At 39.3% G+C, this 27116-nt stretch overlaps 2 protein-coding genes across 2 annotated transcripts in view; both read right to left on the reverse strand.

Annotated features, from left to right (window-relative positions):
• The window catches only part of LOC124553972 (zinc finger protein 345-like), a 50757-nt gene extending 44577 nt beyond the window's left edge, over positions 1 to 6180 (reverse strand). The window contains exon 1 of the mRNA XM_047127997.1: positions 6080 to 6180. Within this exon, the coding sequence (XP_046983953.1) occupies positions 6080 to 6180 (101 nt within the window). The remainder of the gene's footprint in view (positions 1 to 6079) is intronic.
• A 5497-nt stretch (positions 6181 to 11677) lies between these two features.
• LOC124553903 overlaps positions 11678 to 27116 on the reverse strand; it is a 137131-nt gene continuing 121692 nt past the window's right edge. Inside the window, exon 9 of the mRNA XM_047127916.1 lies at positions 11678 to 11755. Within this exon, the coding sequence (XP_046983872.1) occupies positions 11714 to 11755 (42 nt within the window). The 3' untranslated portion in view covers positions 11678 to 11713. The remainder of the gene's footprint in view (positions 11756 to 27116) is intronic.

Genomic DNA, 27116 nt, shown 5'->3' on the forward strand with positions numbered 1-27116 from the left:
TCAATGATGTGGAGATACAGACTTTGAAATACTATGACAATTTCAGACCGCTACTCTGAGCTGAGCACAAATTGATAATTACAGTTGGCACCTTTAATTCACTGCAAACTCTTAAACAATAGGCAGTAAGTTACAGATGTTTGAAGCACTGAAATAAGTATGACCAAATGCAAAAAGGTAACCTCCACATTATCAGGCTGTGATGGGAGACCTACATTTGAGAACATTTACAGAGCAGTAAACCATGAAAATCCAAAGTATGTGGTGTTTTATTTTTTTGTTACGAGCAAAACGTTTTCCGATAAACTATTTCAGCAACTTTGGTTCATCTACATCAGAATATTATTTAACTAAGACGTAATTTCGTTTTTTTTTATTATTAAATTCCATGCAATTGCACAGAAAACTAAGTCGTTTCAAGGTTAGGAAACGACAAACAATTCACTAACAGTTGCCAACAATGACATAAGCGTTTCTACATTCTTAATGAGAAGTAAACAAATTTACTTGTATAATTATCTTTGCTTCTCTGGATGTTCTGGAAACCTACTGCACATACATGTTTGGGACATGTTTTATAGATACACCAGACCAATAGCAACATAGTAAATGGAAATCATGCTTTACTTTAACCTCTTACAGTTTTGCAATGGCTTCATATTAGCCAAGTTGCTAAATTTTAGGCAACATCTTTTACTAGCCGTAACTCTGTAACTAAACATTTACGGATCTATGTTTATACTAACTTTTTTCTTTAGTTTCACTTGTAGAACAACATATTAAAATATTTTCATATCTTTGTGAATCACCCTCTATATCCATACATATTGTACATACGAATGTATGTATGTATGTATGTACGAGATGTAATCAAAATATTTCGGTAATTATTATTATTATTTACATAGCATTCCTTATTTATCATACTACCATCAGGCAGGAACCCATGATGTACTACCCCACTGTAATCGAAGAAGACAGTGAGAAGAACCTTCACATGTGATTGAACTTGTCGAATTTTTTTCAGTCTTGGCTCTTCGCACAGTTTCCATTGAGAAAATTGGGCCTCAGTTTCAACGTAATATCTATATACCGCAGCCAAACATCTGCTTGTCATGACACGAAGGATATGCTAACATCACCAGCAACCTCCCTGATGGTGACTCGGTGATTTTCCGTAACCATTTTCTTTACTCCTTCCACATTATCAACAGTAATTAATGTGCTAGGGCATCCAGAGCATTTTTTTCAATGTCTTCTCGGTCCCCTTTGAAATGTTTAAATCATTCATAAACGCTTGTCTAACTCATAGTAGATTCGCAAAAGCCACAGTCAACATTTTGAATGCGGTGCTGCACTTTGTTCCAATTTTTACGCAAAATTTAATGAAACTTCTTTGATCCATCTTTTTCAAAACTGGAAGCACTTAGAAACACACATAACATTTTTAACTGTCAGCAATATGCTAAATATTCAAAACAACTGAAAGTGCAAACATACATCCAAAAACAAACATATGTACCAACGAGATAAAAGAAATTTTGAAAATCAGATGTATAAAGCCTGCAAAATTAAGAAATGCCTCTTACTTTTTGATCACACCCTGAGCGAGCGTGTGCGTGTGCGTTTCCACATCTTCTAACGACTGGATGAATTCCAACCAAACTTGGTACACACATCCCTTACTGTCAGGCAAGAATCGCCGTTATACTCCAGGGAATACAAGGCCATAATGAGGTGTGTGGAAAACTGCCACATCATGCATGACTTTTTAATTTACCACTCTATGCACTCTACTGCAGACAGTATTCACATAAGCCACTGAATGTACCTACACAAATACATCATTGTACAACACACAGTTCAAGAGACATGATGTCAAACACTGAGATGCATTAAAAAAAAGGGCGCATCATGCATGAAACGTTAATACATTTATTCTTTACAACAACATTCCCGTAGTTGAGTCAACTTAAGGAAACACCTGGCATCTGGCAGCTCTTTTGACAGCTTTCAACTGCAAAGCGCAAATGGCTGTAGGTAAAAACAACATCCTAGCTATGGAGCAACGAAGAGGCATTCCCACAGAGATATTTAAAAAATTGTGTTGTGCACATGAAGCAGCTGTACTTATACGTTTGTATATTATGGATATTTCTTCGCAAGATTGCATCACGATTATGAAGGTTTTTTCACGAATACATGGAAATGAAATGTTTTTAATATTACTCTGAAAACACAGTTACGTTTGTAAGGTAATTGGAAAAACGAATATACATGCAACGCCAGGTTTATCAGCTAATACTTCTTATATATAACAGGTCAATGGCATACCGTGCCACTGCTTGGTTAATGGGACCACCTCCTATGCTTTTTCGAGATATGTTAACACTAACCATGTTTCCAAATTTCTATCATATGTTTTTCTATCAGATGGCATTGAGATTTATTATGTTTCATTCACATGAGAATATTTTACTTTTTTTTCTGCACTGCTGGTTCCACATTCACGTTACCAGCTGGTATACTGCCTGTTTGCACTCATTTCTGTTCTCACTAAACAGCTGTTTGTAATGCTTCTACCACTCATCCACACTAATCATTGTTGTTGTTGTTGTGGTCTTCAGTCCTGAGACTGGTTTCATGCAGCGCTCCATGCTACTCTATCCTGTGCAAGTTTCTTCATCTCCCAGTACCTACTGCAGCCTACATCCTTCTGAATCTGCTTAGTGTATTCATCTCTTGGTCTCCCTCTACGATTTTTATCCTCCACACTGCCTAAATTGGTGATCCCTTGATGCCTCAGAACATGTCCTACCGACCGATCCCTTCTTCTAGTCAAGTTGTGCCACAAACTCCTCTTCTCCCCAATTCTATTCAATACCTCCTCATTAGTTATGTGATCTACCCATCTAAATTTAAGCATTCTTCTGTAGTACCACATTTCGAAAGCTTCTATTCTCTTCTTGTCCAAACTACTTATCGTCCATGTTTCACTTCCATACATGGCTACACTCCATACAAATACTTTCAGAAACAACTTCCTGACACTTAAATCTATACTCGATGTTAACAAATTTCTCTTCTTCAGAAACGGTTTCCTTGCCATTGCCAGTCTACATTTTATATCCTCTCTACTTCGACCATCATCAGTTACTTTGCTCCCCAAATAGCAAAACTCCTTTACTACTTTAAAATGTCTCACTTCCTAATCTAATTCCCTCAGCATCACCCGACTTAATTCGACTACATTCCATTATCCTCGTTTTGCTGTTGTTGATGTTCATCTTATATCTTCCTTTCAAGATACTGTCCATTCCGTTCAACTGCTCTTCCAAGTCCTTTGCTGTCTCTGACAGAATTACAATGTCATCGGCGAACCTCAAAGTTTTTATTTCTTCTCCATGGATTTTAATACCTACTCAGAACTTTTCTTTTGTTTCCTTTACTGTTTGCTCAATATAGAGATTGAATAGCATCGGGGATAGGCTACAACCCTGTCTCACTCCCTTCCCAACCACTGCTTCCCTTTCATGTCCCTCGACTCTTATAATTGCCATCTGGTTTCTGTACAAATTGTAAATAGCCTTTCGCTCCATGTATTTTACCCCTGCCACCTTCAGAATTTGAAAGAGAGTATTCCAATCAACATTATCAAACACTTTCTCTAAGTCTACAAATGCTAGAAACGTAGGTTTGCCTTTCCTTAATCAAGCTTCTAAGATAAGTCGTAGGGTCAGTATTGCCTCACGTGTTCCAACATTTCTACGGAATATAAACTGATCTTCCCGGAGGCCAGCTTCTACCAGTTTTTCCATTCGTCTGTAAAGAATTCGTGTTAGTATTTTGCAGCTGAGACTTATTAAACTGACAGTTCGGTAATTTTCACATCTGTCAACACCTGCTTCCTTTGGGATTGGAATTACTACATTCTTCTTGAAGTCTGAGGGAATTTCGCCTGTCTCATACATCTTACTCACCAGATGGTAGAGTTTTGTTACGCCTGGCTCCCCCAAGGCTGTCAGTAGTTCTAATGAAATGTTGTCTACTCACGGGGCCTTGTTTCGACTTAGGTCTTTCAGTGCTCTGTCAAACTCTTCACGCAGTATCATATCTCCCATTTCATCTTCATCTACCTCCTCTTCCATTTCCATAATATTGTACATCGCCCTTGTATAGACCCTCTATATACTCCTTCCACCTTTTTGCTTTCCCTTCTTTGCTTAGAACTGGGTTTCCATCTGAGCTCTTGATATTCATGCAAGTAGTTCTCTTTTCTCCAAAGGTCTCTTTAATTTTCCTGTAGGCAGTATCTATCTTACCCCTCTTGAGATAAGCCTCTACATCCTTACATTTGTCCTCTAGCCATCCCTGCTTAGCCATTTTGCACTTCCTGTCGATCTCATTTTTGAGACGTTTGTATTCCTTTTTGCCTGCTTCACTTACTGCATTTTTGTATTTTCTCCTTTCATCAAGTAAATTCAGTATCTCTTTTGTTACCCAAGGATTTCTACTAGCCCTCGTCTTTTTACCTACTTGATCCTCTGCTGCCTTCACTATTTCATTCCTCAAAGCTACCCATTCTTCTTTACTGTATTTCTTTCCGCCACTCCCGTGAATTGTTCCCTTATGCTCTCCCTGAAACTCTGTACAACCTCTGGTTCTTTCAGTTTATCCAGGTCCCATCTCCTTAAATTCCCACCTTTTTGCAGTATCTTCAGTTTTAATCTACAGTTCGTAACCAATAGATTGTGGTCAGAGTCCACATCTTCCCCTGGAAATGTCTTACAATTTAAAATCTGGTTCCTAAATCTCTGTCTTACCATTATATAATCTATCTGAAACCTTTTAGAATCTCCAGGGTTCTTCCATGTATACAACCTTATTTCATCATTCTTGAACCAAGTGTTAGCTATGATTAAGTTATGCTCTGTGCAAAATTCTACCAGGTGGCTTCCTCTTTCATTTCTTAGCCCCAATCCATATTCACCTACTATGTTTCCTTCTCTTCCTTTTCCTATTGTCGAATTCCAGTCACCCATGACTATTAAATTTTCGTCTCCCTTCACTTCCTGAATAATTTCTTTTATCTCATCATACATTTCCTCAATTTCTTCATCATCTGCAGAGCTAGTTGGCATATAAACTTGTACTACTGTAATAGGCGTGGGCTGCGTGTCTATCTTGGCCACAATAATGCATTCACTATGCTGTTTGTAGTAGCTTACCCGCACTCCTATTTTCCTATTCATTATTAAAGCTACTCCTGCATTACCCCTATTTGATTTTGTATTTATGATCCTGTATTCGCCTGACCAAAAGTCTTGTTCCTCCTGCCACCGAACTTCACTAATTCCCACTATATCTAACTTTAACCTATCCATTTCCCTTTTTAAATTTTCTAACCTACCTGCCCGATTAAGGGACCTGACATTCCACGCTCCGATCTGTAGAATGCGAGTTTTCTTTCTCCTGATAACGACGTCCTCTTGAGTAGTCCCCGCCCGGAGATCCGAATGGGGGACTATTTTACCTCCGGAATATTTTACCCAAGAGGACGCCATCATCATTTAATCATACAGTAAAGCTGCATACCCTCGGGAAAAATAACGGCTGTAGTTTCCCCTTGCTTTCAGCTGTTTGCAGTACCAAAACAGCAAGGCCGTTTTGGTTAGTGTTACAGGGCCAGGTCAGTCAATCATCCAGACTGTTGCCCCTGCAACTACTGAAAAGGCTGCTGCCCCTCTTCAGGGACCACATGTTTGTCTGGCCTCTCAACAGATACCCCTCCGTTGTGGTTGCACCTACAGCACGGCCATCTGTATCGCTGAGGCATGCAAGCCTCCCCACCAACGGCAAGGTCCATGGTTCATGGGGGGGGGAGGGGGGGGGGGGACTAATGATTAGGACAATAGAATTCTCTCTGCTACATGCTGTAAGGTGTTTTATTGTTCTTTAGGCATATCTTACTTTGGTACTTCTCACATACCTATTGATCGCCTCACTCTTTTGCGCCCACATCACCTGTTTCGCTCCTTAAATTTCTTTTTTAACCCTTCTGTTGCAGCTTTCGTAGTACTCCGTACCCTGGCTCTCCTGTGTGCTTCCCCACTTCTGATATAAATGTTTCTTCTCTTTCTCTATTTTCTCAACACCATTTTCCCACCATTCTGGATCCATATTCTCAGACCTATCCTTTATGCCTAGCGACTCTCACGCTGCACTATGAATGCATTCGTTCATTTCACTGTACAATGTTGCTGTCATAGATTCGTAGATGCTCGAATTATTATTTAATTTGTAGGCCAATCTTGTATTGTATAGGAATACCACAGAATTTTGCAAACTTCACAAATTATATTTGGATGCTTCAGCTATTTTGCTGTGGTTTTCATTCTTGCTGTAGGTGTTGCTTTTCGTATAGAAAACTTTTCCTTCGACAATAAAATGGTCTGCTCCACATTCTGTACTTCTGTAGGCTCTTAACATCTTACATCTCTAATTCTGAACTTTGTTGCTTTATCATACAGTCTGTTATGTATGTTACATAAATATACCTAGGAGCAATCTCGAAGGACTGTATTTTTCTGTGAGGAAAGTATTCATTCTGTATCCTAAATGAGAACACTTCACAAAAGTCAACCATTCTTCCACCACTTTCGTACCTGTTTCTTCCTCATGTCTTCCTACGAACTAACTGTTTTTTGCCTTTCCTGTCTGGGAATTAGTGTCCCCCATACGGTATCTGTCTTTCTGTGTACTAATTTCATCAAATCTTTACAAAACAGCATCTTTGATTATGTTATCAGTGCCATCAGTCAGTTCTAAGGACATAAACCTTTTTTGCATGTTACCCTTCAGTTTCTGATGTATTATGATTGATACTCCTCTACTGGCTCTTTCACTTTTACTAATTCTTCTATAAAAATGGATATACTGACCAACTCCTTCATTTCCGGTACCCTTCGCTTTCATCTACGTTAGAACAAAGAAGTCTACTTTAATTCTTTCCAGTTCATCAAAAACCTCTTTTCCTTTTTGATTCATGCTTTGTATGTTCCAAGTTGTGAAGTTCATTAGCCTTTCTTTTGCCTGCGTCATTTAACCAGAATTCTGTTTTGTTTCCACAACATAGTGCTGAGATTTTCAGTGGAGATTCACTATTTTCCAAGAGATGGGTTACTAGGCCAAAGCATTTGACCCACCCTCGAGGACCAGAATTTTCTGTAAGGGCATATGCCCCTTAGCCAAAATATTCTAGCTTTAAAGCACTGCAATCTCAAATCTGACCTCTTCTGTCTGTTACATGATGCACACTAACTGCACAGTGTGCATTGCCCAGAGGATACACCATGGACGTGGACGTAGGCCGTGTACACAGAGTTGATAATTGATTGTGCATTTCTTAAGGTTTCAATGTTATGCAGATATTAGTAACATACATTACCCCCGTTACCCCGTTCTAACTTTTTTTTTGTAAAGAGACTTAAAGGGTTTAAATTAACTTCAACTGCTCTAGCAAACAACATAATTTATTGGGTCTATCAGTAGATCAGGTTTCACTTGGCACGGGCTGCATCTCAATAGGTATCCGAAGGCGAGGCTTGCAAAGCTTATAGGTGACAGTGTAGTGGATAGTGGTGGGATCACTCGTGGAAAAATTCCTGTAGCAGTTGGTGTTAGAGTTGCAACTTTTTTAGATTGAAGTCAGTTGATACGTATACCTGCTTAAGGGAAGTCCTTCTAACTAAGGGCACACTTTCAGTGGACATCGTGTTTCCAAGCAGGGAAGGAATTAGCATATTTCACCTAAACATAAGAGGTATTAGAGATAAAGTTAGTAAACTGTGTACAGATGGTGACTCTTAAATTATTGGTATATCGGAGCACCACTTAAATAATTTGATGATTCAGAGGCTTCTTTTACCAGGATACAGATTAGCTGGCTGGTTTTCAAAGAGTCCCTTGCGGGATGGGAGATGGGTTATATATGAAAGGGGGGGGGGGGGGGGGGGGAACAAACAAACAGTATTCCATTTGAGCCCATAGATGTATCACAACACTGCACTGAACAGATATTTGAATGTTGTGCAGGGGCAGTTGAATTTAGAGAAACTAAATGTCTAATTGTTATTGTTGATAGGTCCCTTAACTCTCACTTCAGAGCATTTCTGCTCAAGCTAGAGAGGGTTCTTGATTCACTTCTGTCAGTAAAAGGGTGAATGGCCTTTCAGACCATGATCCACAAATTTTGACACTAAAAGGCTTTTGTACTCAAACAAATGTCACATATAATTACAAACTATGTAGGAAAGTTAATTCAACAGCAACAGAGAGTTTTTTAAACCTTGTCAAGAAACAGGAGTGGCAGGTTGTTTATAGTGCCAATAACATAGATGATAAATATAATGCTTTCCTTAACACATTTCTCATGCTCTTTGTGAGTTGCTTTCCATTAGAATGTTCTAAACGGGGTACTAGCAGTAACAGGCAGCCCGGGTGGCTGACTAGTGGTTTAAGGGTATCTGTAGAACAAAGCAGGAATTATATCGCAATGTTTGAAGTAGTCACAATCAAGCTGCAGTAGCCCATTACAAACAGTAATGTAAGGTACTTAAAAATGTTACTACGAAGGCAAAGAGTATGCAGTATGCAAATAGAATAGCTAATTCACAGGATAAAATTAAAACCATATGGTCAGTTGTGAAGGAAGTGTCTGGTCAGCAGCACAAGGTCAACTATATAAAGTCAGTTCGTAGTAAAAATATTTCTGTTACTGATAAATCAGATATATGTACACCGTATTTAACAATCACTTTCTGAGCATTGTTGATGAATTAAATAAAAATTTAGTTTCTACAGGAAATCATATAACTTTCTTGGCAAATGCCTTTCCGAAATTGATGTCTGAAATACTCCCCCATGATACAGACAAGGGGAAAACTGAATCAATAATTAAATCGCTGAAGACTAAGAACTCTCACAGATATGATGAAGTGCCTAGCAGAATATTAAAGTACAGTGTTGCACATCGTAGCCTTGTATTTAGCCTATTTGTAAGTTTTCCTTTAGGAATAGTCAGTTTCCTGAACTATTAAAATACTCAGTAGTAAAACCACTTTATAAAAAAGGGAGAAATGGAAAATGTAGACAATTTTATATCTATTTCTATGCCACAGTGTTTGCTAAAGTTATTGATAAGGCTGTGTATGTGAGGATAATTGACCATTTTATGTCACACAATTTGCTATCAAATGAACAGTTCAGATTTAGAAGTCGTTTTACAACTGAAAGTGCTATATTCTCTCTTCTCTGTGAGGTAGTGGATGGGTTAAACTAAAAGTTTCAAATGCTAGGCATATTTTTTGATTTAACTAAGACGTTTCATTGTGTTGATCACAAAATATTGCTCCAAAAGTTGGACCATTGCGGAATACAGGGAGCAGCTCACAACTGATTCACTTACTTTAGCAACATGCTGAGAATGGCTGTGATGTGAGGCGTGAGTGGGGCACAGTCGAGTGGGGGGTGCCCCACGGATCAGTGTTGGGGCCACTCCTGTTCCTTATTTATATAAATGATATGCCCTGTAGTATTATGGATAACTCTAAAATATTTCTGTTTGCTGGTAGTAAAGGTTGTTGTGTGCAACATTGGCTCGGTTTCAAATAGTGCAGTTCACGGCGTAAGTTCATGGCTTGTAAAAAATAAACTAGTTTTAAATCACAGTAATACCCAATTTCTACAGTTTCTAACAAACAGTCCAACAAAACCTGACATTTTAATTTCACAGATATGGCATATGATTAGTGAAACTGAACAGTTCAAATCTCTAGGTGCTCAGGTAGATAGTAAACAAACTGTCATGGGAAGTCCACATTCAAGATCTTGTTCAAAGACTTAATGCTACAATTTTTACTATTCGAACTGTATCTGAAGTGAGTGATTGTTCGACACGAAAATTAGTCTACTTTGCTTATTTTCATTTGCTTATGTTTAACGGTATTATATTTTAGAGTAATTCTTCCCCTTCTAAAAGGATATTTTTGGCGCAGAAACAAGCAGTTCGGGCAATAAGTGGTTTATGTTCACAAACCTCTTGTCGACCCCTGTTTACGAGTCTGGGTATTTTGACACTGGCCTCTCAATATAAGTATTCCTTTCTGTCATTTCTTGTTAACAATATTAGCTTATTACCAAGAATAAGCAGCTTTCACCCAGTTAATACTCCCCAGAAATCGTACCTGCATTTGGACCAGACTTCCCTAACTCTGTGCAGAAAGGTGTGCAGTATATTGCTGCATCCACTTTCAATAAGCTACCACTCGAATTCAAAAAATTTAGCAGTAATCCCTGCACTTTCAAATCAAAACTGAGGAGTTTCCTCATGGGTCACTCCTTCTAGTCTGCTGAGGAGTTCTTTGAAAAATTAAGCTGATCCTTGTAGTATTGTTGATTGTGTTTACTTAAACTTATGGCTTGACTTTTTTCGGGTTGACTTGACATGTAAATAATTGGAGATGATTGTTACGCTTTTATACATATGAATGCAGCAGAGGCTTTTGGTGACATATCTGACAAATGGACTGGATTTTTTGCCTTGAGCACTATATTGCAGTTACAAGTATTAGCATCAAATTATTCGCCTAATACATTACATGTAACAACCATAGATTTCATGTAGGAGTATGAAAAACACTCTCCAAAGAGTATTGCTTGATACACTGTATCGAGATTATGTCATCGTATATTTACAATGACGTATATTCCTTTCACATTTTTTGTGTCACAATTTCAAATAATTCAGAGCTGTCTGATAATTGAAGTTGAATACACTATTTCATTATCAAGACTGCACAGCTAGAAAATTTAAAAATATCATACATATACATTTCAATTGACTTTGAAAGATAACAATTTTTGCAATGCGTTTTTTGAATGAAATATGAAAAATTATCGAATAGAAAGTTTTAGTAAGACACTAAGTAAAAGTAATTATTAAAACTGAAAACAAATCTGCAGTTATCTTTAACATGAATTACAAGGTAACTGATTGTATGGAATAATTTAACTGTAGAGTTGAAATCCCTGTTATCAAAATTATTAATTTAGTAGAAATCTGCACATTTTAAAAGAAATTTTTTTTTTTTTTTTTTTTTTTTTTTTTTTTTTTTTTTTTTTTTTTTTTTTTTTTTTTTTTTGAGATCTTAATCCACAAAATATTGTATGAAAAGTAAGCACATACCAATTTCAAGATTGAGGTATGACAAGATTTCATAAGTTAAAAGCCAGTGTTTCATTCCATAGTTTTGAAAATACGACCCGGGTCCCTCACTAAAAAACGGATATCAAACCAATTGCACCAGACAAGTAACTTTTTGATTAATACTTGGGTGTAATCTTCTTGTTGTAACTTTTAAGATTTAATACAATTACTTTAATTAATCTGCACATTGTTGCAGTCGTGTGTGTGATTGCAGATAAGAGGAGTTATATTTGAACCCCAAATACACACTGCTTCAAACCGTGCCGTTTTTGGACACCGATTCACACAGAACAACACACTGAACAGCTGACTAGCTTAACGCAGTTGATATCTGTGGTTATCTCTAATACTTACAACCACTTTCCTTCCTTTGACAGCTCTAAAAGATTAATACTAAAAAGAATGAAGCTTGCAAGATGTTACTACACATATTCTACAACTCCCAGCTTACCTATTGTTGTCAGAAAGTTGCCTTGTCGTTTCCTCCACCTAAAAACATGAGAAGATATATCAGTTACTGGAAGCACGAAAATGGGAGGTGAAATAAAAGCTGTGGTAACGTTGCTGACACATCAGTTACATCGTTTTGTGCCGAGTTTCTCCAAAACTTTGACTAATGCTACTCAATTAAATGCCGGAAAAACAATGCACACGGTGGCTGAAGGACATCCTCATGCAAGGCATAACATCAAACATTGTTCCTCCAACTCCATCACATACACACAGCTTCTTTCCGCCACCAAAATATCCTCTAGCATCTACCTCTTCCACTTCATGCACCCCCAATATTAAAACAAATGAAAACAGTACCAAACAAATTCCAGACAATGTATTTCTGTAAATACAGAGACTGCTCCGTCCTCACAGGCTTCCCCCACAGTTACCAGGACTTGAAGTACAGCATCCACACATCAATCTTCTGAAGCATTACGATGGAACTCTCAAAAACAGTCTAAGAAATCATCTTTGAAGACTACAAGATTTTCAAGTGCTGTTAAATATAAAACTTTTCCATTTATTGAATATACTACCAATGCCTGGTAGCCAAGCGTGTTATAAACTTTTTTCTCCACTTCAATTTAAATTCTATACTCATTATCAATTGGAAGTGTTTGCTAACAAATACTGAGTCATATTTTTTTAATAAAAATAACTTATTTTTATTTTCTGGTCATGTATACTACTACATAAAGGCAAGTTGTCATTTAGCAAATGTATCTGAAAGTTTGTGACGAGTTTACTTCATATTTTCATGTGACACTCTGACAAACATTCAGACAGACACAGGCTTCTTATATTTTTAAGGTATATGATACATAAATATGTATTTAATACAGAAAGGGGAACATTGTTACCAAGTCTCCAAAAGTTTCTGACCAATATAATTCAAATTTTTCACAATGCCGTAATAAATGTTCAGATGGATTTAGGCCGTATATTTTTTTTTAACCAACAATGTATAGGTTTTCTGTTAGAATGCACTGTGAGAAAGAAAATATTGTGCTTTACTGTGAAAATGTGCAGCTTCATTTTCCTTCTCAGAATCAGTTACAACAGTAGAGCAGAGATACTATAAGACAATTTGTGCGTACTGTACACAGGGTGACACATGAAAAGTGGTCTCAAGTATAGCCTGTTCACAAATTACACCGGAATTGTTGCTCGCCACGAGCAGACAACAATGTGTCGATAAATTTGTACAAATCACATAATAAACAAATAACCAGTAAGCTAACATAAGCAACAGCTTCAAAATAATAGACGATAACTCGCGGGCTAAAAGGAGCAGTCTAGTACTCCTTTTACATAATTTCAAACAAAAATTGTATACACAACAATGTCACTTTTCGCTCACTGTCAGTTTTATAGAAATTGGGAAAGTTGTGTTTATGGATTACTATGCACATGTACACTTTCACTAAAAAAGTGCCACAACTGTAGTAATAAATCTGTTAACTTTTGTTACATTTGTGCATATGTTATTTGTGGTACGAGAAGGCAACCATTGACTAAAGCAGTGAAGAAATTTTACACCTCATATTTCAACTGTCGAAAGAAAAAAAGGAAGGAAGATTTGGGTTTAAACTTCCCACTGACATCGAGGCCATTAGAGACTTTCCACAAACTCTGATCATTTCGAGGATAAGAAAAGGGAACAGGCTGTGCACTTTCGAAGGAATCGTACCGGCATTTGCCCGAAGTGATTTCGGGAAGTCGCATAAAACCTCAATCTGGATGTCAGGATGCAGATTTGAAATGTCACCCTCTCGAATTTGAGTCCGGTACACTAACCGTCGCACCACCTCGCCCGATCGGGTATCAAGTTGGTGACCGAGATAAATTGTGGGCTCCTGACACGTCTCATGCCTCTCCTTCTCGTATACGAATGTACGGATGTGTGGTAAAAATGTCTCCACAAAGTTTTGTGCAACTGCTATTTGACACAAACCTACAAATCGTACATCGGCTCACTATTTTTGTACAGTACCTCCTTCGAGCAGAGGAATGACTAGCAAGAGGAGGAGAAATATTCGATGCCCTGACATCGCACCAGTCTTTTGACCTGTGGCTCGAGGAAAGACCGCCAGTTTGTGATCCCCTACACGTATCACCATCGATCGGCGATAGCGACCGTGTCGCACCTGCACGTACAGCTAAAAAAATTGCACTGGCCCTACATTTACACCGGCATCGTCATCTGGAGAACCACACGTCAAACAGTGTGAGCTCAATGATGTGATTAGGGTTCTAGGTCTTCCAAAGCATAAAATGCGATTCGAAGCCAACATTACCTTCTGCAGTGACACTGACGGGTCATTGAAAGAGCTGAGTGTTAGAAATAAATGAGACGAGTGGAGACACACTACAGGTGACTCTGTACAAGCGTTAAGGCAGTACTGTCGCACAACAGTAATGGAAGCCCATCCATCCCTATACCGTACGATGACCCAATTAAAAAAAAAAAATGTGCATGTCGAAATCTGTTGTAAACTGTGTTAATTACAGTAAGCACATACGCCTAGTACGTGGAGATTTCAAAGTCAGTGTGACGATGCCGGGTTTGCGAGGGGCTTACACTAAGTACCGATGCTACCTGCGCGAGTGTGACAGTTGTGCGAGAAAAAATACTGTACGCAGACAAAATGGCCTCCGCGAACAGCTCTGTTGCCCGGGTCAAAAAATATTGCCAAAGAACCCCTAGTGAGTCCAAACAAAATTGTTCTCTCACCACTGCACATTAAGATGGGATTCATTACAGCATTTGTTAATTCCGTGCACGCGAACGAAGCAGCATTTCAGTATTTACATTAGAAGTTTCCACAGCTCAGCTGAGAGAAGATAGCAAAGGGAATCACGGTCGGTCGCCGATAAGGCAGTGCTGGGCGACACACACTGTGTCACCACTTAGGCCCCAATCAGATGCACGCTTAACACTGTTTCTGTAATATAACAATACTGTTCTCGGGAAACAGGAGAGCCGAGAATTACAGGGACTTCTCAGATGAACTTATTCGTGCTTATACGGTCACCAGTTGCAATATGATGCTGAAGATGCACTTCCTCGACTCCCACCTCGACGTGTTCCCACAGAACTGCGGTGCACTCGGTAACGAGCGCAACGAGCAGTTCCCCCGGGACACGTCTCTCGAGGAACAGGACAGCGGATTACGACTGTGTCGGCTGGTTTCTACTAGACGTTACACAGAGATGGTCCACACGTCACCCACAAGAGGACCGCACAGTAACAGTGCAAGTATAATAGTCAAATTCAGTTAACGTATTGATCATATCGATTACGGTAGCAGTATAAGTCAAATGTGAAGTCCCTTCTCACTTTTAGTCCCGAGCTAGGAGACAATTTTAAACGTGATATTTGTGTTTGGCATACCGAATTTTATAAAGACCTTCTACAGAACTTCGGATTCTCCAAAAAATCCACTGTGGACCAGTATTCTTCACGGGGTCAATGGCACGTACATCGGTACTGGTAGATTACCACGTGTCGAAAACACGGTTGCTTAAATGCAGAAGCTCATTCACCAGAAAGCTCCATCTAAACACCTGAAGGCAAACGGGTACAACACGCACCTCGCCTCGCTACACGTTGCAGCCAACTGACAACTGTACCGCACAATTTTTACACTCCTGCTGCCACTGCCCACAAGATTGGTAAGCTCGCATTGCACAGAGTAAAGTGTAGCTCAGGCAATTGAAAAGCTGTGTTAACTTCCTTATCCCAAATCAGATAATAAGCCAATACGTAATAGTTTATCCGACTACATTACTCTAATATACTAACAATAAACGTGGGAATCGACAAGGTGTAGGTGGCAGAAGTTTTATCACGGGCAGCCGAAAACTGCAACATCCACATTACGAATATTTTTATCGTGCATACGCATATTGCTAACGTTATTCAATCTGTACACTGATTAATAAGTTAAAGAAACCGAAGAGAATTTTGGAAAGAGGATTAAAACTCAGGGAGTGAAATCAAAACTTGTCAGTGACACCGTAAATCTGCCAGAGGACTCAGAAAAGCAGCCGAATGGAACGGACAGTGCCTGGAAAACCGGCTGCGAGATGAGATCGACACCAGTAAAACGAGGGTAATGAAATGTAGTCATATTAAATCAGGTAATGCTGAAGGTATTAGATTAGGAAATAAAATATTAAATGAATGCGAGTTTTGGTACTTGGGGATCAAAATAACTGATCATTTATTAAGTGTGGAAGATATAAAGGCAGATGCAATACCGAGAAAAGCGTCTCTGAAAAAGAGAAATTTGCTAACTTGTAATGTAAATTGAAGTGTTAGGTAGTGTTTACTGAAGGTATAAGGAGTCATCAAAAAGTTTCCACCTGAGGGCATCGGTGCAGTGTACGTGCAACGTGGCGCGAGTCCGCTGCGGGTATGTAAGCACCAACATGTAGGTAGGAGATTGGTGAGGCATTTGTCTCTTTCTGATTTGCGTGCAATAAATGCAGACACGTGAACTGTGGCAACATTACTAACAGTGCATCCAAACAGCAGCAACGTGCTGTTATTCTTTTCTCAGCTGCCTCAAGACAAAAACTGATAGAGTTCCGTCAGAGAATGAAGAATGTTTATAGGACAGCACGTCTGTCAAAAACGAGCACTGTGGTACGGTGTGACAAGAGGTGCTGCTTCGTGATAATGCACGCCGTCAAATTGTTAATGCTGTAATGCAGAAGGTTTGACAACTGTGGGATTATCACGCCTTCAGTTTCTTAAAAAAGTCTACAAAGGGTCGAAATTTCATGTCTCCTGACGACGTACGGCAGACAGTTATGGACTCCTTCGCACAGCAGGACACAGTGTTTTACCAAACGGGCACCTCCGAGCCGGTGCGTCGGCGGGACGATTACCTCGACGCTCGAGGCTATTTCGCCCGGTCAGCGTACCGATTCTGGGAAGTATGGGCTTCGTGCGGAAACTTTTTGATCGTCTCTGCTTGGAGTGTAGCCTCATGCAGTGGTGTAACATAGATCAGATGATAACTGAATAGAAATTTTTAGTGTGAGGTGTTACAGAAGATGGCTGACGATTAGAGGTGTAGACTAGAACTAATGGGGAGGTACTGAATTTAATCGGAAAAAAAAAAAAACTTTACGGCACGACTCGAGTAGGAGGAGGAATAGGACAGATCATGAGGCTCAAAGGAATCGTCAGTCTGACAGTGGTGGGTAACACGGTCAGTAAAAATTATAGACCGAGGCTTGACTGTGGTAAGCAGGTAGAAGTGGATGTAGGCTGCAGAAGCTATGTAGAAATGAAGAAGCTCACACAGGAGGCACTAGTGTGGAAAGCTGTATCAAACCAGTTTTAGGACTGGAGACCACAACAACGTGCCGTGTTCCATCGTAACGTTTCCTTTTCCTTTTTGAGTTCCTTCTGCCTGTTGTGTGGGGCCTGTTATTCCCGAATTCACTGCTCCAATTACACAACTAATTTGCCGGCTCACAGTTTGGCAGACTAACTCGTACCTGACGTCGTGGCAGAGATCTTTCTCGAGCGAAGGTAGTTCGTCTCCGAGCAGACGTCTGCCGTGATGAAGAATGGAGCCTATAACTAGTATGGGAGATTTTTGCCTACGTATGTGTTTTCTGAATAAACACCTTTCATTGTGTTATTATTTCTCACGTTTTCCAACAGTGGCATCAATTACGCACTAATATTTCAGCCTATGAAAAGGCCTGCCAGCTCACAATTGTAATTTGTGTATACAACTCCGTCTAGATGCTGCTTCCTTCAGTAAAGGATACACATTTCCTGCCAAATTCAATGTTGGTCTGCCAGTTGTGACTGCGTCTGTAGAATTTATACCATATTTTTTCAGTGCTACACTTGCCCGGGTGAGCTGTAGAACTTTTGTGAGGTACACTTTACACAGTCAGACATGTCGTACTGTTCTTTGTAAGCTGAAATGACACATATCTTAACAGATATATGGCTTTTTTGCTTGGCAAGTCATCATTATATTATTAAGACATTCTGACATTGACTGCGTGACTATAGCTTGCAGGTTAGGGACATTTTTATCTCTGTTTAAATCCTAGATCTGTTCTCTCTCTCTCTCTCTCTCTCTCTCTCTCTCTCTCTCTCTCTCTGTGTGTGTGTGTCTGTGTGTGTGTGTGTGTGTGTGTGTGTGTGTGTGTGTGTGTGTGTGTGAGAGAGAGAGAGAGAGAGAGAGAGAGAGAGAGAGAGAGAGAGAGAGAGAGAGAGAGAGAGAGAGAGAGAGGGACTTCTTGTTAACATAGCTGCTCTCACTGAATCACGGGTTTTGTGGTTCATGTTTGCTGAAGTAACTCCTGCCTATTCTTAACACTTGAACAGAAATATTAAATACTTTCACAGAAAATGCCCCTTACCTGGTTTGCACCATATAAGAGCAGCTCACAACAGCATTGTAAACAATGAAACGGCAATAAATTTTCGAAGTAACTTAATGAGAGAAACAGATAGTATTACTACAAATACCTGTCACTGTTGGCTGGAGAGCAATCAAGTAATTCAGTATGAAGAAACCTTCCGATATGAAATATGAGAAGGCTATATTTTTTATGTTCTACTCTTTTTTTTTTTTTTTTTTTTTTTTTTTTTTTTTTTTTTTTTTTTTTTACAAGTCTGTTTCAAAGATACAAAAACAAATGTGCGGTCTATCACACAACACGATTCCATAACCTGCACTGCACTACAGATCTGAAGACAGCAGTTCAGTCCTGTGGAAACTAGTACTCTACTGTACATACGTGGGATCGAGACAAAAAAAAAAAAAAAAAAAGACAACTTACCAGGGGAAGCTACCACGGTTTAACTATCACCTTAAAGAATAAAGTTACATAATTGATTTTCTGCTTGTTTGCAGTCGCACTGAAATTCGGGAGCTCAGTACTGTAGCATGCCACTGCAGGACTCAAAACAAAATGTGTCCCCTCAATTCGCGGTTCCTGAACAGAAGTAGCAGCCTTTCTAATAGTTACTGGGGAAACGGTCTGGACGACTGGCCTCGTAACGTGAACCGAGACAGCCTTTCGGTGCCGGTATTGTGAAATGATGGAAGTGAGGACACGCAGCTTTACTGCTTGGTTAAATGATGATACCACCCTATTTTGTACAATATTCCAGACTAAAATAGTCCCCCAGTCACATCTGTGGGTGGGGCTACTCAGGAGGAAGCTGTCATCAGGAAAAACAAGTCAGAGCGTGGGATGTTAGATCGCTTAATCGGGCAAGTAGGTGACAAAATTTAGAAAGGGAAATGGGTATGTTGAAGTTGTATATAGCAGGATTAGTGAAGTTCAGTGGCGGAGACTTCTGGTCAGGTTAACACAGGGTCATAAAGACAAAACCAAATAGAGTATTCAGGAATATTTATGAATATGAAAATAGGACTGTGGGTAAGCTACCATAAACGGCGCAGTGAAAACATTTTTGTAGCCAAGATACACAAAAAGCCAACAACCACAACAGTAGTACACGTTTATGAGACAACTGACTCTGCAGATGATGAAGAGATGGACAGAATGTATGACGGGATAAAAGAATTTATTGAGACAGTTAAGAGAGAGGAGAATTTAAATATAGAGGAGACTGGGGTTCGGTAGTAGGAAAAGGAAGAGGAGGAAAAATGGCACACGAATACAGACTGGGGGAAAAGAGTGAAAGAGGAATCCACCTCACAGAATTTTGCGCAAAATGTAATTAAATCGTCACTAACACATAGTGTAAGAATCGTGAAAGAAGGTTGTATATGTGGAAGAGACCCACAGAGAAACTGTAAAGTTCCAGATTGATTATACAAAGGCTACTAAAAAGTAATGCCTCCTAATTTTTTGTATGAAAACTCAAAGCTTTTTAAATAAAACAAACTTTATTAACATTCTAGACCTGTGTTGTTCACATGTACATACTTATTTCTAAACATAGTCACCCTGACAACGAAACATTGCTCCCACAAGAGACCAGTTTGTTGACAGCATAAGACAAATGGGCTGTTCAGAGAGATGAAATAGTGAGTGCAACAAAAGGGGGGGGGGGGGGGACAGGTAAAAAGACAGGGCCTAATAGAAATCCTTGGTTATCACAGGAGATATTGAATTCAAAGGTGAAAATATAAAAACCCAGTAAATAGAGCAGGCAACAAGGAATACCAGTGTCTAAGAAATAAGACTGACAAAGTGCAAAATGATTAAGCAGCATTAGCTAGAGGATAAATGTAAGTCTACAGAAGCACGTATAACTAGGGGAAAGGCAGATACTGCTCACAGAAAATTAGAGACTTTTGGAGAAAAGAGAAGCAGCTTTATGAATACCGTGAGTTTAGTTGGAAAATGAAGTAGGCAAAGAAGGGAAAGCTGAAAGGTAGAAGGAGTAGAAGGAGTATATGGAGTATATAGAGAGCTATACGAGGGAAATAAAATTGATGGCAATGTTATAGGAAGGGAAGAGGATGCAGATGAAGATGAGATGGGAGATATGATACTGCGAGAAGAATTTGACAGAGACTGAAAGACCTAAGTAGAAACAAGACCCCTGGATTAGACAACATTCTGTCAGAATGTCTTAGGAGAGACAGCCACGACAAAATCTTCCATCTAATGTACGAGACAGGCGAAATACCCTCAGACTTCGAGTAGAATATAATAATTCGAATTACAAAGATGGCAGTTGCTGACAGGTGTGAAAATTACCAACTATCAGTTTAACAAGACACGGTTGCAAAATACTAACACACATCCTTTACAGAAGAAGAACGAAAAAAACTGGTAGAAGCAACTTTAGGGAAGATCAGCTTGGTTCCGGAGAAACGTTGGAACACACGAGGCAAATATGACTGCTCTTAGTAGATAGGTTAAGGAAAGGCAAACATACATACATAGCATTTGTAAATTTAGAGGAAGCTTATGACAATGCTGACTGGACTACACCCTTTGAAATTCTGAAAGTAGCAGGGGTAATGAACACAAAGTGAATGGCTATTTACAACTTGTACAGAAACAGAGACCAGTAATAAAGAGTCAAAGGGTGTGAAAGGGAGGGAATGGTTGAGAAGGATGTGAGCTGGGGTTGTAGCCTCTCATCCAATGTTATTCACTCTGTACACTGAGCAAGCAGTGAAGCAAACTAAAGAAAATTTTTGGGTAAGAGCTAAAGTTCAGGGGGAAGAAACAAAACATTTAAGGTTTGCCAGTGACACTGTAATTTTGTCAGAGACAGGAAAGGACTTGGAAGAGCAGTTGAATAGAATGGACACTGCCTTAAAACGAGGATACAAAATGAACATCAACAAAAACAAAACTAGTCGAATGGAATGTAGTCAATTCAAATCAGACGATGCTGAGGGAAGTAGACACTAAAAGTAGTCATCTTGCTATTTTGACTGTAAAATAACTGATGATTGCTGAAGTAGGGAGGATGTACAATATAAACTGGTGATGGCAAGAGAAGCATCTCTGAAGAAGAGAAAGTTGTTAACGTCAACTATAGATTAAGGTGTTAGGAAGTATTCTGAATGCTCCTGTCTGGAGTCCAGACTTGTATAGAAGGGAAAATTGGATGATAAACAATTCAAACAGCAAGAGAATAGAAGTTTTTTTAAATGTGGTTCTATGGAAGAATGCTGAAGATTAGATGGGTAGATCACGTAACAGATGAGGTGGTACTGAATAGAAATGGGCAAAAAAGAAAATTTTGGCAAAACTTGAATAAAAGAAGGGATCGGTTGATAGGACACATTCTGAGACATCAAGGGTTCACCAATTTAATGTTGGAGGGAAGTGTGGGGGGCAGGACTTTGAGAGAGAGAGAGAGAGACAGAGATGAATATAGTAATCAGGTTCAAAAGGATGTCAGTTGCAGTAGTTTTTCAGAAAAAAGGGACTTACACAGGATAGAGTAGTGTTTAGGGGTGCATCAAATGTTCAGCATTCTGTGTGGAAGGGTGTGAGCAGTTGTGGAACCTGGACGATGGCATAATTTATGTTTCAATGTATGTCTTTGGACTGAAGACCACCACCACTACCACCACCACAAGAACAACAACAACACTGCAACTGTTTGTGCTGAGTTGGTAGAAGTGTCAGAAACAATCCACTATCATTGTGGCCAAGCAAGTGGGGCTAATGATGTACGGAGTGGCAGGACGTCTCTCTGGAAACCACGAATGGAGTAAAAGGCCCGGCGCTCAAAGACCTGTGTGTCAAGCGTGAGGCGACAGCAGAAAGGGCAAATATCGGTCACAGGTGAGTTTTCAATACACTGAAAGACAAATTATGCCATCCTCCAGGTTCCAAAACTGCTCACACCCTTCCACACAGAATGCTGAACTGAGGTGGCAGCTGATACGCTACAGCCGTGTCACGACGATCCAATCCAGATGGCTTCTCTGGCCGTCAACCACCGAGGGTGACTGGTGGACGTATCACTGTACCCCGAGATTACCCACTGCCGAAAAAGGTCAAGTCTCGACCTAGGGCGAGGTCTTTCCTGGGACTGTCACAGTGCCATGCTAACAGGTTATGCTGGTAAAGGAGCAGACTTTCACAGGAGCATTCTAAAAAATCTCCTGACGAGGTTACAGGAGGCCGTCAAGATGAAGCATTGCGGAAAGCTTCCCGAGGTGAACTTTTCATCCAGTGAGAATACCTCAGCTTATTCTGCACAGCACACAGCCACACACGCTTACTCCTTTGCAATCTCCCCCTTCCCCCTTTCCCCAAAATCCCCTCCTACATCTACATTTATACTCCGCAAAAAACTGAAGTGCATGGCAAGGAGTATGTCCCACTGTAACAGTTATTACGGTTTCTTCCCATTCCATTCACATACAGAGAATGGGATGTCTGACTGTTTAAGTGCCTCTGTGCATGCAGTAATTATTGTACTCGTATCTTCACAATCGCGAAGTGAGCGATACACGTATTCCTAGTGTAATCATTTAAAGCCAATTCTTGAAATTTTGTTAGTAGACTGTCACAATCTCCCATGGATCGAACAAACCTGTGACCATTCGTGTTGTCCTCCTTTGTATACATTCGGCTTACCCAGTTAGTCCTGTTTGATACGAGTCCCATGCATCTGAGAAATATTCTAGGTTGGGTCACATGAGTGATATGTAAGCAGTCTCCTTTGTAGAGTGATTCCACTTCCCTAGTATGCCACCAATAAACCTGCTTTACCCACAACTGAGTCTATATGATCATTCCATTTCATATACCTACATGAGTTACAATCAGGTATTTGTATGAGTGACTCATCAATATTATCAATTCTATGTTTTTTTCATTTTGTGAAGTGTACAATTTTTCTTTATGAACATTTAAAGCAAGTTGCCAATCTTTGCACTACTCTGAAATTATCGAAAACCGAGTGAATACTTCTGAAGCTTCTTTTAGACAGTACTTCAGTATTGATAACTGCATCATCTACAAAAAGTCTGGGGTTACTATTAACACTATCTGCAAGGTCACTGATGTACAACATGAAAAGCAAAAGTCCCAACGCACTTCCCTGTGGCACACTCAAAATTACTTCTAAACCTGTCAATGACTCTACACCCAAGATAACTTGCTCCAAAATGTCGGAACAGTAACCACTTCCAACTTGCCCAACACTTACATCAGTTGCCAAATTTAACCACTGCCACTAGTTTGACCTAACATGGCCCTTATATGGTTTATGACAATGTACAATTTTTGCAATATTATTCTAATTGTAATTTCTTATGATTTTCGTTGGAGAGAAATTTGTTCAAACTCATTTACATGTGACAAATTACTCAGCAGGAAAGAATAACACAGTTTAAATACATTATTTTGTATAATAATAAGCCTTCCTATGGCAAATTTTGTAAAATGGTTTCAACAATTAAAGAGGATAGAGTAGCATGGAGAGCTGCATCAAACCAGTCTCTGGACTGAAGACCACAACAACAACAACAACAACAATTAAAGTTGAAACATACTAAATATGTAAAGGAGCATTAAACATTTAAGTTTCCTGCAATAGCAGAGGCACTATAGCTAAAGTTTTATCACTTTATAAAAAGCACAATAGGTATTTCAAGTTTTATTAAAGACAAGCGAAGTAATAAATGTTAATATTTTAAGCACTTGGAAACATTTCCTGACTTGGAAATAGTGTTTAAGGATTTTCTATTGTATATAGGATATAATTTGTAGATAAGATATAATTACAAAAGCTATTAAACAAAGGTTAAGTTGAAAACAAATATAAAGATACAAACTAAAATATGATCTGATGAATTTCCAGCTGGAACTTTTCTCGAACAGAGAAAATGCAATCTTCTACACGCAGTAAACGGGTAGTGAATGAGGCAGCGGTTCGAATCCGTTTACATTTTAATCTATATTTTTATCATCACTGGTCACATTATTTAGTTTACATGAGATTTGAGAGGAAATATGATGAAAAACAAGAAAAGGCCACGTGCATTTTCATAAAGTTATAGTGAATTTCATGTTTTTGACTATTAACAATTCGTAACAAAATTTTCAAGGACGAGGGACAGGCTTGGAAAACCCAAGTCAAACCTCGATAAATAATGGTGCGAATGATGTTAATCAATATCAGTCATACAGTAAGTCACAATGTCCCAGATTACGAAAGTAATGTACAATTACTGGTCGGATGTGCTCTGGACATCACTATTTGGAAGACGGTACTTGTAATACAGATACAGAAAACATAAATTGAAACTTCATGCAAATACACATGTCCTGTTTTTGTTATATTATCTCTCAAATGTCATATAAATTAAACAGTATGACCAGTGATGAAAAAACTAGATTAATAATTAAGTACGAGCGGGAATCAAACCGTCGTCTCGTACACATTCATCTTATGGAGCTTGAACGCTAATTACTTGATCACCGTGAACACTAGCATCTAGAACCTATGCACAAATGCCTAAGCTACATAACAGACACGGAAACCTTCTCTTGTGATTTTCTCAGAATTGTCAGGGTATTGCACATTACTACTTGCACATTAAGTTGTTTTAATGGCCTACTTAAGAAGTACGAAGTTTGAAGTAAACCTGTGATCCCAATGTCGTGCTTCACCATGTAAGTAAATGGTTTCTCTCAAATAGTGTTCACAGAAGTTTGACTCACCCTGTATAATAATTGCTCCTGTTCTTGAGCAAAAATACTGTGTGTTAATCCACTCACATTTGCAATGTGGGACTGTCGACATGTACCCAAAATAAGCTACACTTTTTATCCAAATTTCACTCTCTAAAGTTGGGGTGCACCTTATACCCTCTACTTTGTCGCCTTATGCACAACTGCTGCACAAAAATTGAGCTCAGTTGTAACGAGCAGCTTCCGTAGACGAAACTGGCAACGACATATTTTATTACTCAACAATGCAAACTTTTACCAGTATTTTATGGGTGTGGACATTATCTAGGTCCACCAGTATTGTTACACTAGCTTATACTTCAGTTTCAGTTGGATAGTAGTATGAAAGCCTGATTTAGGACATTACAAATAACCACTTAGAGCAAAAAGCATGATCGAGCCCAGGAATTCGGTTTATTTACGATGCAAGCTTCAAACTTATAGCTCTGTGTAACGTCAAAACCACAAACAAAACAGCGACCAGAAGAAAGAACGGACTGGACGAATCTATTGTGCGATGTTCGGTTGCTTCAGAACAAAAATGGAAGAAGGCAGTTTCGACGAGAAAATCGTTCAGGGAGCAGAAATGTAGCAAGTATCCAGAACTAGGAGCTTAGACTCTTTCCTATGAGCGAGACAAGGGGAAGACGGGATGCCTATCTCACGAGAGATTCTTGAACTGAAGGTCCTGGAAATCGCAAAAGACTTAGATGTGACACAATGAGAATTTTGTGGCAGTATTAGTTGGTGCCTCAGTTTATGCAGAGGAATGGCCTTGCTACCTGTCAAAGTATTACACTAGTACAGAGAATGTGAGAAGACTTCACAGAGAAGCCGGTCAACTTCTAATCATCCACTTACGAAAGTGTCACTCGTATCCTTTTCGTTAGATTGGCAATGCTGAAGAAACCCCAGTATTTTTTGACATGCCAGCCAATATGACAGGGGCAGAAAGAATGTCATTAAGAAAAACTTGGAATGGAAAAAAATAGAATGACACGTTAGCTGTTACAGCCGATGGGAGGAAGCTACCCTCTTAGGTCATTTTGAAGAGAAAAACCATGCCCAAAGAAAACTTTGCTATTGGTTTAGTGATTCACTTCCAATGGGCTGGATGACAGTGCAGCTGATGGTCAACTTGTTGTCTACCGTTTTGAATCACAGACCTGGGGCATTGCCTGCTAAGAGAGCCATGCTAGTTCTGGATGCTTTAAAGGGCCATCTAACTGCTGAAGATAAAGGTGCTGCACAAAAGAAGATCCTATCATAATACCTGGAGGAATGACTTCGAAACTACAGGTACTAGATATGGCCATAAACAAACCGTTAAAGGACAACCTATGAAAATGTATGCAGATTGCTTCTGGAAGAAGACCACATCCTTACACCATCTGATAAGATTGAAAAGCCACCAGTCACACTTTTTTTGGAAGTGGATTCTTGCTTCACGGTCCTCAATATCATCAGAGTCCATGATCAAGGGGTTCAAGAAATGCTGCATATCAAATGCACTGAACGGCAGTGACAATGACACACTGTGGAAGAGAAAGAAGAAAATTATAGCAGTGAGAGTGGGGAAGTGAACAGCAATACTGATAGTGATGAAAGTAAATAAGTCAAAATATGTTGACAATGTGTTGTACCAAACGTTAACGGTACGTATGTCTTACTTACATGCAAGTAGATTTTTGGTAATTTTTTTCCTTGTAATCAGTGTGCTACTTATTTTCAAGAAAAGAACACTGTTTTATTTCTTCTTCAAAATTTAGAGGTGTGGGTTATATGTGGTGATGGCTTATTTTCGGGCCAATTCGGTAATTATTTCACTGAAGGCCTAACAGGTTTCGACGAAATCGTGAATACGCTCAAACTCAAGATCGGACCAGCCTGTTACAATGTTTGCACAAAAGGGGACAAAAAGTGTATCAAGCAAAGCAGAGCACTGGATGACAAACTGACAAAGAGGCCACAGGACCACTGTAGCCATGGAGAGGATGGGGGAGGGGGAGGGGGGGGAGCTCCTTTTCGATCTGGAAGAATTGCTGTATGATACAGGGATCACTGACTACAGACATGTTCAACTTAACTACACAAAACATAACCCAAGACTTTAAATGAATTTTTCAGATTGACAGGAACACAAAATAGTATATAGAATTTTGATCAGAATTCAATGTCAGCA

The sequence above is a fragment of the Schistocerca americana genome, chromosome 11 (genome assembly GCF_021461395.2).
Source record: "Schistocerca americana isolate TAMUIC-IGC-003095 chromosome 11, iqSchAmer2.1, whole genome shotgun sequence".
Taxonomy (NCBI): Eukaryota; Metazoa; Arthropoda; class Insecta; order Orthoptera; family Acrididae; genus Schistocerca; species Schistocerca americana.